Source organism: Solea solea, chromosome 4, assembly GCF_958295425.1.
Source record: "Solea solea chromosome 4, fSolSol10.1, whole genome shotgun sequence".
NCBI classification, from domain to species: Eukaryota; Metazoa; Chordata; class Actinopteri; order Pleuronectiformes; family Soleidae; genus Solea; species Solea solea.
This window is the reverse complement of record NC_081137.1, coordinates 22,871,233-22,884,544: the sequence shown is the minus strand read 5'-3', so window position 1 is coordinate 22,884,544 and position 13,312 is coordinate 22,871,233. Positions and strand designations below refer to the sequence as shown.

Sequence of the window (13,312 nt, the reverse complement as noted above, 5' to 3'; positions counted from 1 at the left end):
ATATATATACACATACATATACATATATATATATATACACACACATATATATATATACACACACAGACAGAGGACAATAAAATAATATGAATAAAATGCCGTCAGACTCAAAATGCTGCCGTTTTAAAGAGGAAATATGAATAAAAAAAACCATGCACACTATTTACTTTAGATACAGATATGACTGTGTAAAAATATTGTGCAGGATATAAAAAATGTGCATATAAAATGAAATATAATTGCACTGAGAAGGAAAAAAGGTTGTAGTGCATCTCGTCTGAGGTTAGGACTCATACAGTACCTCCTTACTCTGTGTTGGGAAGAAGCAAGAAAGAAAGACAGAGAGGGAGGGAGGGAGGGAGGGAGCATTTACGAGAGACAGATGGACATTGGAAAGACCTTGGTTCATCTTTATTAAAATTGGATTACTGCTCTCTGTGAGTGCAGCCTGTTGTTTGGCTGACTGACAACAGGGGCTGGTGTGCAGACACAGCAAGCATGCAGCCACTGTGTGGGGAGATTTACTGTGGTGGGTCTGTAAATCTCCCCCAAACTGAGAAGGAAGGACATCTTAGGCTTCCTCCTCCCTCCTTTAAGAAAAGAAACAATAAATAAACTAAACTGCAAAGTTAAAGGAGGAGGAAATCTCAGCTGTAAAGAGGAAGCGGAGAGGGCGAGAGAGAGAGAACCAGAGGAAATCGAGGAGGAGGAGGAGGAGCGAGGCGTCTGCAGAGAAGAGGGAAAGTTTTACAAGGATGAGGAATAGAATAGAAGGAAGGGAAGGGTTACGTGAAAACTCCTGAGTGGACGATTCATTTGATTTGCTATTTAATAACGTTCAGCTCAGTCGAAAACAAATAAAGTGATTCTTAAATATTGTTCTTGTATCACAGTCCACAGAGGTGGATTTGCTTGTGTGTGTGTGTGTGTGTGTGTGTGTGTGTGTGTGTGTGTGTGTGTGTGTGTGTGTGTCGTGATTTACTGTGACCTAAGCCTCTGCAATTAACAGTTCCTCCAACGGAACAATGCTTTATGTCGACGGCTGAGAGCCTTCGTGTTAATGCGGGGGGAAATAAGCAAGAAGGAGCTGCCAGGGAAACGATCAAGAGAGAAGACGGAGAAGTTTCGAACGATACAGTACACGCCTTTAAAGATATTACAATTATTAGAGAAGAGACAGAGTGAGAGAGCATTAGCCAACACGCCTTTTCAGGGAATCTGGACATTGACTCATGGTGCATTAATGCCTGAAGCAGACACAGCAGATGCTCCGTTTCTATTATATCGAAGAGATTCAACCATCGAGACGCTTTTAATGCCAATTACTTTGAATAACAGCGAGAAGAAGTAGTGAGATGGATTCATTTCCCATCCAAACTAAACGATAAAGGGTAACATATATTATATATTATGTTATTTCTTCATTGTAACAAATTCAGAATCATTTACATGTCGTAGAGCTAGATTACTGTAACAGAAATACAACCAAACCTTATTATGCATATCTTCAGAAATCAGCAAAAAAAAGCAGCAAAGTACAGATTAAAAGTGGGAATAACGTCATGTCCATAAGGTCACAGCGAGGTTTCCTGTGCTTTGTAAATGACACTCATTTCCTGCTTGTAATGTGTTGATTTCCTCTCGTCACCAGGGAACCCATTGGAAAGAAGAAATCAGGTAAGATGACGGCTTTATTTGTATGTTTTTAAATCAAAATGGCGTTTGTAATAGTGTAAAAAAAAACTTATGCTTATTCTTCATTATGAATGCAAATCCAAATAGTGTAATACAACATTATCTCCATCTAGTGGTCACTGAGTATTAAACTGTTGTTATTTTGGAGCCATTTTTTCATCCTCTTAACTCTCCTGATATTTTTTTTTTTTATTTATTTATTTATTTTTTTTTAAATTGCATCCATGTCCATTTTTTTCAGTTTTCTTCTCCGTTCATTTTCCTTTCCATCAGGCTTTGTGGAGAGAGCGACCACTTTCCTTAAGCGAGGTAGTAAACATAAACTGTCAGTCGAGTAGTGTGTGAGACCCTGCCGGTTGCTCATGGCCTGTCCCTCCTCCCCCCGCCCCCCCCCCCCCCGTCCCTGGGATGTGGCTCTGTTGATGGCTTGGGGCTTGCATTAGTTCTATAAAGGACTGATACATTATATTAAATAAAAGTAATGCTAATTCTTCTCTCTGGTTGTGTTAGAACAGAACAGTGAACACTGAGGATAACGGCAGGATTTTTGCTGATGGATTGACTGTAGCAGAGGTGGAAAGAGTAACTGAAATATTCTACTCAAGTCAAAGTACCACTACTTTTTACTTCAATTTGACTTAAGTACAAGTAAAAGTAGTGTTCCAAAAATGTACTCAACTTAGTTACTTTTTCTTAAACAAGGTTCTTTCTTGTGTCGTGCAAAAAGGACAAGGGGACAAAAAATCTCACGTGAACTGTTTTTAAATTAAAGGTAAAACCTTAACAAATTAAAGTGCTGACAAAATAATAAAAAAAAAAAAATGTAAACTAATGTATCAGTCTAAATGGGTCAAAGGTCACACATGCTTTAACTTTCTCAGTCCTCATCATTCACTGCCAAAGTTTCTAGTGGGTGAATCTTTTTATTTATATATTTATTTAATTATTTATTTTTTGTTTATTTATTTATTTATTTTTATTATTATTTATTTAATTATTTGTTATTTATTTAATCTATTTTTTTATTTATTTAAATTCAGGCCAACATTTCTTTTTTTTACTTAGTAACAGATGTGATTTAAAATGTAGTGATGTACAGTACTTCAGTAAAAAACATACTTAGGTAAAAGTAAAATTACAGTAACTGGAGTAAATGTAATTCATTGCTATTATCCACCTCCCTCCACCTGTACCTCTGTACGGACCGGACAGAATTATAATACACCACATTTGTGCTTTTCATTATTTTTTACGTCCCTCAAAGTTTGTTCTGTGAGGTCAGACGTGTTTTCTGACACATGTTGTCGAACATCAGCACCTTCAGTGGTCTGCATGCTCTGTGGTGAAGGACGTTTGTATCCCTTCACCGTACAGTATCTGCCCTTAAGGCAACCCTAAAGTGTCCACCCTAAAATGGAAAGTATATTTTCTGGTTGTGTTGTGTGAAAACTTTGATTTGGCTTGGTGCTAACGTTGGTGGTGGGTCTCACTGCTGCTGGTCTGTGTGGTCTGATGATTGACCTAACCCGTGAATTCACTTCTATTCTATTCTATTCTATTCTATTCTATTCTATTCTATTCTATTCTATTCCTCGGTTCCCTGTCACTGTTTCCCTCACACCGTCTCCCAAATCACAATAACCTCCTCTGCTTCACGTCCTGGAGAATCTCCATGTTGTAGATAAGCCTCCTCTTAGATAATTCTGTCGTTTACACGATTGTGACGAAGACGTTTCCATAACAACTCAGTGACAAAAAAAAAACAAAGTGAGGAGAGGCTTCTTTACACGATTGAGATTTAATAATCTGTCGTTTGGACTAAGACATTTGCAGGAAGAGAGAAGAGCTAAATAAGTCTGTACCACGTTTTGTTCTGCCCTGACAGGAGATTCCAGCTCGGTAGATCCTCTCCTTCTCGACCAGTATGTGGCAGTAACAGACTATGAAAAGCAGGAGAGCTCTGAAATCAGCCTGCACGTGGGCCAAGTGGTGGAGGTCATCGAGAAAAACGAGTCTGGTGAGTTGGGTTAGCTCAAAAAACGACAGATTTTGACAGATCTGGTGCCTGTAAATACATTATTATATAACCAGGAATATAAACATCTATTTATCTACTCTCAGGGTGGTGGTTCGTGAGCTCAGACGACGCCCAGGGCTGGGTTCCTGCCACCTGCCTCGAGGCTCAGGATGACCCTGACGACTTCAGTCTTCCAGGGGAAGAAGGTACATGAAAGTATATGAATAATAATGAAGCTTTTCCTCCAGGTGCAAATCTAAATCTATTGGATTTCTATGGCGTTGTATTAGGGCCACATCTGTGAAGGAACACTGTGAGATTTTGAGCACAGAAACATTTATTTTGAAGAGAAATTAAACACCAGCATGTTAAAATGAATAATTGCAAACATGCAAATACATGTATTGAGCACAGAATCAATTTTTGTTTGCTCAAATGAAAATGATGTATGATTTCTGTGCTCCAAATCTCACATTGTTCCTTCACGAATGTGGCACTGATATAACGCCATATGTTTCCTAGATTCATGGAAATGATGTCATATTTGACATGTGGACATCAAGTATTGCCTCGTTGTTCCTGGTACAGTCTCTCATCACATTCACTGCCATTATCACAACGTACTGTGTGTAACGTTCCTATTTTTATGATTATCTATTACTGCTCACTGCGCTGGGATCAGTGCCTCGGAGATTCTGGTCACTGCCACGGCACGTGGGTCGCCGCAGAACTTTAGGGGATCTGTTCAGCACAGGCTTTGGGCAAGGTGGAGCGCACGCCTTTCTTTCCCCCCCCTATTCTTAATGTGTGTGTGTGCGCTGACACACATTTAGTGTTGGTGTGAATGCTTGATGCGTATGCGGCATGTGATACTCAAGCATGTACTTCAAACCCTTGCATGCACGGGTGGTTTTTCTTGTGTCTTTGTCAATGAAGCAACATTTATAAACACTTGCTAGATCAACACAGTGGTTCTATTCTATTCTAGTTCTATGGTGTGCAATAACAGCAGGAATGAACTCATGTTAGCACATGTTTGTCCTGTTCCTGTATCTGTCTCACGTCTTCTCACTCGTCAAGATGCTGCTCAAGCCTCTAAAGCCTCATTTATTCAGTCGACCAGTGTCGAGCCAGTGTTCCGATCTCAAGAAAAAATGGGGAGAGGGTTGTGTTGGACAAGCTTTAACGCCACATCAGCATCTGTATGTGCTCCCCATTTTACTTTAATACGTGTTTTACAATTACGTTTCCTTTTTTCTCGACTCTAGAAGAGAAGTATTCGGTGATTTATCCGTACGCGGCCAGGGACGAGGACGAGATTGACCTGGAGAAAGGCATGATTGTCGAGGTGATCCAGAAGAATCTGGAGGGATGGTGGAAGATCAGGTAATTTCACCTCCACGACCCGGGTCAAGGTTTTGGGGGCGGGAACGAGTTCATTTGACGGGAAAATGTGCACGTCTTCCAGGTACCAGGGCCGTGAGGGCTGGGCCCCCGCCTCCTACCTGAAGAAAGCAGACATCCAGAGCCAGAAGCAGTCAGCTGGAGCTTCCGCCTTCGCCAGCGCCAACGACCTCGACGGGTTCTCCAAACAGAACCAGCAGAACAACGCGGCGAGAGAGAACCGGGACAACAGCCAGAAGGAAAACAGGCTCTCGCTTTTCTCAGACGGCAACAAAAGCAGTGAGTTAATGTTGCAGGAGGTTCCTTAACTTTGTTGGGAAATGTAAAATGTACTAATTACAAAACGTATTTTCCCTCCACAGAAGTGGGATCACGACACAGACCTCCTCCACGCAGAGATCTTACCATTGTAAGATTCTCTCAAAATATTCAGTTTCCTCTCGGCATGAAGCTTTTAAAATCTGTTTAACCACTACGTGTGTGTCTCTCTCTTCCTCTCGCGTCGCACAGCCACGTGGTGCAAACCTACCCAAGCCGCCCGTCCCCCCGCTGGTTGAGGAAGAGTTCTACACCATCGCTGATTTCCAGACAACCATACCCGACGGTATTAGCTTCCAGGCTGGATTTAAAGTCGAGGTGGGTCCAGACACACATTTAAACCATAATCATTGAATTTATAAATCTTTAAGTACAGTAAGATGACATCTCTTTCCTTTTTTTTTTTTTTTTACCCACCAGGTGATTGATAAGAATTCCAGTGGGTGGTGGTACATCCAGATAGACGACAAAGAGGGCTGGGCCCCCGCCACCTTTATCGACAAGTACAAGAAGACCAGCAACGCCGTGAGACCTAATTTCCTCGCGCCTCTGCCCAACGAGATGGAGAAGCTGAGACTGGAAGACGGCAGTTTTTCGAGTGGCTCCAGCACGGACGACAACTGGTCCAAGCCTTTGCCGGATGAGCCGACCACAGCCGCCGAGTCCCGGCCTAAGCTGAGAGACTGGAAAACTAGTGCCAACAAGGGAGGCGCCACCTTCTCCGGGCCTCTGCCTCCAGCCCCAGCCGCCCCTCCAGCCGAAGAGAAGCCAGCTCTGCCACCGCGAAGGGAGTCCATCAATAAGAGCTTTGAATTGGAGGTAGCCGAAAAACCAAGGTCTGATCTTTCCAAACCGTTGCCTCCCAAACCCCCGGCTCCTGGGGTCATCATGCCTCTGGTTACACCCAAGCCGCCGCCGCCCTTCAAACCGGAGAAGACACCAGAGACAAAGAAAGAAGACAAGAACAAACCTCTTCATCTTCGGAACGAGATGGGCCTCGAGTGTGGGCACAAGATTTCTGCCAAAGAGGTGAAGAAGTTCAATTTGAAACCTGTGCCTAAGCAGCCGCCGAAACCCAAACCAGAGACGCAGGAGGAGAAACCAGAGGTGCCCGGGCCCTCAGTGTTCATGAAGCCCAAGCCAGTAATCCGGCCAAAACCTGTTCCCGCCGCCAAGCCGGATCCACCGGCCGAGAACAAGCTCGACATCACCAACCTGAGGAGCAAACTGAGGCCACCGAAGCCTGCGGACCTCAGCTCCGCGTCAGTGGAGGTCAACCATCAGAACGGCACCTCAGCAGTTAACAGTTCCCACCCCAGCTCACCCACGAGCTCCCCCCCCACCCACATCCCGACTCTCAACAACTCTAAGTACTCTGAAGAGCCCAAACTGCCCTCGAGACATGTTAACGGTCATAACCAGGATTGCTCTCCGCCCCCGGGAAAACCAGCGGTTCCTCCGCATAAGGAAGCCCCCCCCCAGAGACCTCCCGCCATGGCTCCAAGGAGACCCCCTCCTCCAAAGAAGACTGACCCGTGCAGTCCACCTGATCTCAAACTTCCATCCACTCCAAAGGTAAACCAGGATATGCCCAAGGCGCCGCCCCCGCAGCTCAGCAGGCCGCCTCCCCCTAAACCCAAAGGCTTCGTCCAGACGCCCGCGAACAAAGAGAAAGAAGAATCCAAGGTCAACAAAGTCCCGATTCCTCCCAAGCCCCAAATGAAGAGCGAGAAGCCGAGCCCGCCCAAGGACAAGCTCCCGCCTCTGCTCAGGGAGCCCAGTAAGGACGAGCTGTATTTAGCCGTGGCCGACTTTGAAGGGGACGAGCAGACGTCCGCCTTCAGAGTGGGCGCCGTGTTTGAGGTGCTGGAGAAAAACAGCAACGGCTGGTGGTTCTGTAAGAATGTAGGAGAAGACGTGGAGGGCTGGATCCCCTCCAACTACCTGAGCAAGAAACCTTAGTTCTCTCCCAACCAACCGCCGCCATATGAATAATAACAATAATAATAAGGATTTAGATTTACTTTGTAGCTCATAGGCATTTTTTTTGTTGTTTTTTTTATTTATAGGTACCTTTTTTTAATTTGTTTTTTTTATAAAGGATATTGTACCTAAACTGAACCAGCAATAACACGCGCTCTTATGGGAGCGTGTGATGTTTACTTGTTTTTTTTTTTTTTTTTTTATAAACGTTACGTGAGATATTATCTGCTTTTATTGCCGTGTGTTTGTGGCGAAGTAAAGACGGTGGATTCATTCATTCATTCATTCATTCATTCACGTTGTCTGCAGTAAGTACACGTCCATGCCTTCTGTGATACGGTGCCTCTATATTATTATTATTATTATTATTATTAATATTATTATGATGATGATGCCAAGTGCTTCAGTGCTTTATAAACTGTATGCAAAACAAACAAAACAATCTTAGACAAAGACTGCACACACACACACACTTTCCAGGGGAATCCAGTGGCTTTCTAAAGTGCTAAAACAGTTGGTAGCAGTATATGCCAAGTAGAAATGCTGTTTGTTGTAATAGAAAAACATGCAAATGTAACGCTTTTCCTTTTGAATTCACGTGGCAGTGACTTTGTAACAACTGGGCCCTCCGTCGCGCTCCTGTCAGATGAGTTTGCACACGCGTCAATGTCACACTTTTTTTTTTATACCAAATATATATCAATGTGAGGACGAGGATGAAACAACGTACAACATAAATAAAAATAATCAAGTGTGACTTTCTGTAGCAGGAGATATCAGGGGGGATCCACAGTAAATTTGTGCAATGATATACAGTATTTTAAATGTACAGTCTGGACATTTTGGTGCTCGAGTAACAGCAAAGGATGACCGTTGTATAAAAAAAAATGTTTTACATGAATTGCTTGACTGGTCTCAAGCATGGTCAAAATTATTTTTATTGTACAGTAATAATAAGAAGTCATATCGGAACGATTGTGTCTCTTCTTCGATCCATCGATCGTTATAGGTCTGTAACTCTGTGCTGGTTTTCTGGGGGGTACTAACGGGAGAAAGAGCCAACAAAGGGAATTTGGTTACATGTGATAAATGTGTTACAGTGAAGAAAAAGTGTTAAAAAAGATGATTTGGGACAAATTCAGACAAGGCTACACGCTGTAACAATCGTGTTCTGCTTCTAGTTGCTTTAATCGCCAAACACCACCTCCCGTTGCTTTTTTAAACGGACATTTGTTGCCAAAATAAAAGTTTGAATACACCTAAAATTGTATTATTACGGTATCATTTACGTTGACTAAAGGGCAGAGAGGTACAGTACAGCACAAAGCAGATTTGTGGGATGGTCGATGGCGTCATTGTTGTAACCTTTATTTACTTTGTTCCTGTCTGTGTTCTGTATTTTCATTACAGTGAGTGAGTCCTTCTTTCTCTCAAGTCAATAAAGTCTCAAGATTTTTCAGTTCAACCGTCGCCGAGTGTTTGAATTAACTGCTCTTTATGGTGCGACAGTACAACATGCAGACAATTCAGAGGAAGGCAACAACAACATTCAGTTATTTTTAATTTACAGATGCTTCACGGTGGAGAAAACAAGTTGTTGTTGTTGATGACGACGAGCGAGTCTGCAAACAATGAAGTATGTCGAGAAGAAAAACCACGGGTCGCCTTTAAAATAGATCAGATAAAAATACCCACTGTATTTGTGAATTTTGCTCAGTGCTTGAGCCCAAAACAATCATTTTGACCGTTTTGCTCTAATTGATCTTTTTATTTAATTATATTGACAGTATTTAAACATTTCAAGTATAAAAAGAGTAGTTTTCCAATAGCTTCTGTCATGTGATCCATAGTCTAGAGAGCCATGGTTCCCAACCTGGAGTCCAAGAGATCACATGGGGGTGGGGGGGTGGGGGGCACCTTTCAATTTATTAAACTATTTATCACCAATACCTGATCACGTTCCTGTTGTGTGAGAAACAGAAAAGTACCAAAGACTCAAAACAAGGCCTAGACAGGGGTTCAGGTGGGGCGGCTGGTTAGTCCTGGACACAAGCAAAGGGGGACCAAAAGGGGCGGGGCCTATTCATTGAATTTTTTACTTGTAGCTCCCTTGTCATCCACGTATTCCATCTCTAATCATTTATTTTGGGAGAATGTTTTCTTCAGATTGTGTTGTAATCAATTCAGACTGAATTTGAGTCAACGTTAAAATCCAGGTGTTTAATCATGTGCTTTGACTGCCACAGGTGTTAGAAAAACCACAGTCCATTCATTAGAAACATCTGCATTTATTTAGTCATTTACAACAGAGCGGTTCCTTCTGCTACACTTTCATTCACACTCACGATCCCTCCATACAAACAATATTATTCCCTAAACTGAGGAAGACCTTTATTTTATATATATATATATATATATATATATATATATATATATATATATATATATATATATTATAGAGACAGAGAGAGAGAAAGAGAGACATTAAACAAATTGTACAACTTTAAATACTTGAGTGACAGAGTGTGTGAGAGCGACGCGACATGTACCTGACGCTGACCTGACTGCGCGTCCATCGTCTGCAGGTCAAACTGCTAAAACAAAAACAAGGCGGGCAACGATTTCTACGTCGCAAACTTTAAGGTTTGTGCCGACGTCTTACAGCAGACGGACGTGTTGCACTCAAACAGAAATCACGTAAAGAGAGAGAAAATACAATAAGAATAACTTTAATCAACGTCGTCTCCGTCCAAAAAAGCTGATTCTGGTTTAAATGTTTTCTATCATTTCCCGTCTCTCAGTGCAAAGAAGGCATAAAAAAACCAATAAAAACTCAAATAAGCAAAAGAACAGACATGTAATATTGCACTTTGGTTAGCAGGCAGTGTTTACTGCGCAATTAAAACACATAATACCTTCTTTTTTTTTTTTTAAAGAATAAAAGTATAGAATTAAATCCCCTGTAAGAACGTCCATCATATACTTTGGCTTCGTCAGTTCCCATCCAGTGTAACTGATTTTTACAGTAAGAAAACAACAGAAACGATAACATCACATCCACGCTACGCCGTTTATTATCATTATTAGTCCCTTCCTTTGTCTGTAAAAAATGTAATTGCTAAATAATGATTTAAAAAGTCAAATATAAACGTAGAAAACCTTGAAATAACAGCCTCACCCCCGAAATAATTTAAACACGATTGCAAATAATGAGAGAAAAAAAATCCTTCATACCGTGAGTGTTTGTTAAAAGAAGAAAAAAAACATTTATATTAACTTTTACAGTGATAAATTTGGATAAGATTTTTTCCTTTTTTCTTATCAGTAAAAATAAATACTTTGGCAGCTATACAACATGCGTCTGCTTTGGGACGAGCAGGTGAAAAAAGCTAAGACAGGAAATAGGGACGAGGTTGTCAGTGATTCTTATATTTGGGTGTCGTTTTGGTCACATTTGGAAGACGGCACTCGTAAGTTTGGTTAAACAAAAAGTGCTTTAGTGGAAACAAATCTTTCTTTTGTGTGTAAAAAATGAATTCCCTGTACCAATTTACAAAACTACAGGGATTATCCAACCAAATTAGCTTGGTATCCTCACTAAAGTTGTTTTTTTGTTGTATAGAATCAGATTTTATTGAGTTAAGCATGAATCTCATGGAGGGATAGAGAGTCAGAGGGATTATGGGATGGGGTAAATGATCACAGTAGCTGCTTCTATGTGGTCGAAGAGTCTTGGAAAGGCACAAACTTGGAGAGTTTATGTGGAGAGCTGGGATTGGGGCAGTCGGAGATTTCACTGACCCTGAAGAAAGCCTCCTGCTCCTTTTTCTTCTGGTTCAGCTCTGTTTCGAGAGCCTGAGGTGGACGAAACCCAAAATACATCCAGGATTAGGATCAGGAAAAGTAGGATTTTTGTATTTTACAATCTTAATTTCATGTAGATTTTATTTAGATAGAATTTGAAGGATCTCGTCTCATCACTCTGTACTCATATTCGTTATACTGATGCTTCCCGTGATTCTTTTTTTTATATCTGCACATTTCTGAAAACATCTCACCTTCTTTCTTGGTTTCAGCTGTTCCCGCCAGTCCTTCATCAGCTGCGTGTGTTGCTCGTCCAGATGTTTGAGCCTCTGCGTCTCGTTCTCAACCAACAGGTGACATTTTTCATTCTGGAGCACAAGAGAAAAGCTTTTGTTACAAACTATAAACGACACATTTTGCTCGTTCGCCTTCAGAAACCAGACGAGAGATGGTTCACCTGTAGCTGCTGCAGCTCTCGGATGTTGCCCTCACACTGACCGACCATCTCCCTCATCTGGCTCTCATGTTTCTGCTGCTGATGCAGCCGCTCGGATTTCTGACGCTTCTCCTCCTGCTGAGAAAACTAGAGAGAGAGCGACACAGAGGAGAGGGGGTGAGTAACTGTACAGAGACTTTATTTTATGCTGGTTCTCGTGGTCCTCCTCCTATCACCTGTTTGATCTTCTCTCGGGCATCCGAGGAGCTTCCCATGGAGTGGATGCGGAGGCTCTTCTTGAACATGGCCATGCGGGTCTTGGCTTCGCCGCGCTGGATCTTTGGCAGCCGGTGCTTCTCAAGCTGCTGCCGACTTTTCAAAATCTCAATCATCCTCTGATTGTAGCACTGCATGTGCTCTTGCTCCTACGTTGACGAGGGAAACGAGATTTACATGAAACAAGAACATTAAATTGAGATAAATGTGAGTAGAATAGTGCGCGGTCCACTGGCTTTACCTTCTCGTGTTTCTTCAGAAGCTGGTGCCTCTGAAGGAAATAGCGATCTTTGAGCTGCTGCTTCAGTAACTGGTGTCTTTCATAGAGGAATTTCTCCTCCATGTCCCAGATTGTTGCTTCACGCTCTTATCAAAGTAATCGGGAACACAAAGTCAGTACTACACAAGCGCTTACACAACGTCTGCTGACAACGGAGATCGACAAAGAACAACAAGATATGTGTGTGTACCTCTTATCAGGTCTTGCTTCTTGTTCAGGCACTCCCTCTCCATCTCTGCGATCTCCCTCTTGTTGTTGGAGATGATCTTCATCAGCGTGGTGTCCAGGAAGTTCTTCTGCTGGAGCAGGAATTTCTCCTCCTGAAACACGCGAGCGCGTGAGTCAGAAACACTACGATGTCGACTACATTAAATCAAATTAAATGTGAGAACTTACGTCTTTCGTCTTGATTTCCTGGAAGGAATTCATCCTCTGCTTCAGCGTGTCTTTGCGCTGACTCCTCGGCAGTTTGTCCACAGACTGTTTCACCTGCAGACGGTAAACTCGGTTATATTCAGTGAGCGTTGTCAGGATGTGTCGGCAGAATAAAAAGGAAAAATGAGAACATTCAAACACAAGTACCTCCTTTTTCTTGTGTTTCATCATATCCTGAAACTTGTGCAGGTCTCGCTCCTGGTCCGCTTTGATGCGCCTGGACTCATGTTTGAGTTTATCGCTGTGGTCGCCCTCCATCTTCTCCACGGCCTGCTTCTGATGCTTCTCCAGGTTCTCCAGCTCCATGTCATAGTGCTTCTTCTTGGCCTGCGATACACCGAGTTGAAGCATTGACACCGGGGATGTCACGATGACTCGATTTCACAATGATTTGCGGTATTAAACGCCGTCAGAAAAGATTATGACGGAAGCCCGGAACCATGCAGGTAGTTCAGCACAACTCAAACGGAAGGAAAACAAAAGTTACACAACTGCCGCATGTTACAGCTTGTGCTTTTGTTCCATCCGAGGTGCAGAGTAGAGCCGTTCCCGATTGTTAGAGTTATTCCCTCCAACAAAGCGATGCCACGAATCATGCCGTGAAAGGAGGAAATACGAGTAATAAGTTTGACCATCTGCGGGATAAGCACCCACCTCTGTAAGC

General features: G+C 42.5%; 2 protein-coding genes across 6 annotated transcripts in view; one reads left to right on the top strand and one right to left on the bottom strand.

Moving 5' to 3' along the window:
- The window catches only part of sh3pxd2b (SH3 and PX domains 2B), a 30,093-nt gene extending 21,211 nt beyond the window's left edge, over nucleotides 1-8,882 (top strand). Inside the window, exons 6-15 of one of the 5 annotated variants that reach the window (XM_058627377.1) lie at nucleotides 1,652-1,677; nucleotides 1,969-2,004; nucleotides 3,581-3,712; nucleotides 3,817-3,918; nucleotides 4,395-4,478; nucleotides 4,981-5,098; nucleotides 5,181-5,395; nucleotides 5,482-5,525; nucleotides 5,627-5,752; nucleotides 5,855-8,882. In XM_058627377.1, the coding sequence (XP_058483360.1) occupies nucleotides 1,652-1,677; nucleotides 1,969-2,004; nucleotides 3,581-3,712; nucleotides 3,817-3,918; nucleotides 4,395-4,478; nucleotides 4,981-5,098; nucleotides 5,181-5,395; nucleotides 5,482-5,525; nucleotides 5,627-5,752; nucleotides 5,855-7,396 (2,425 nt within the window). In that variant the 3' untranslated portion in view covers nucleotides 7,397-8,882. Of the gene's footprint in view, nucleotides 1-1,651; nucleotides 1,678-1,968; nucleotides 2,005-3,580; nucleotides 3,713-3,816; nucleotides 3,919-4,394; nucleotides 4,479-4,980; nucleotides 5,099-5,180; nucleotides 5,396-5,478; nucleotides 5,526-5,626; nucleotides 5,753-5,854 lie in introns of all 5 variants that reach the window. The other 4 variants (XM_058627376.1, XM_058627378.1, XM_058627379.1 and 1 more) reach the window with 4 other exon arrangements.
- Nucleotides 8,883-10,130: 1,248 nt separating this feature from the next.
- stk10 (serine/threonine kinase 10) overlaps nucleotides 10,131-13,312 on the bottom strand; it is a 30,503-nt gene continuing 27,321 nt past the window's right edge. Inside the window, exons 13-20 of the mRNA XM_058627693.1 lie at nucleotides 12,796-12,975; nucleotides 12,610-12,702; nucleotides 12,404-12,533; nucleotides 12,175-12,299; nucleotides 11,894-12,082; nucleotides 11,679-11,804; nucleotides 11,476-11,589; nucleotides 10,131-11,272 (exon numbers count right to left, since the gene is read on the bottom strand). Coding sequence (XP_058483676.1) covers nucleotides 11,132-11,272; nucleotides 11,476-11,589; nucleotides 11,679-11,804; nucleotides 11,894-12,082; nucleotides 12,175-12,299; nucleotides 12,404-12,533; nucleotides 12,610-12,702; nucleotides 12,796-12,975 — 1,098 coding nt within the window. The 3' untranslated portion in view covers nucleotides 10,131-11,131. The remainder of the gene's footprint in view (nucleotides 11,273-11,475; nucleotides 11,590-11,678; nucleotides 11,805-11,893; nucleotides 12,083-12,174; nucleotides 12,300-12,403; nucleotides 12,534-12,609; nucleotides 12,703-12,795; nucleotides 12,976-13,312) is intronic.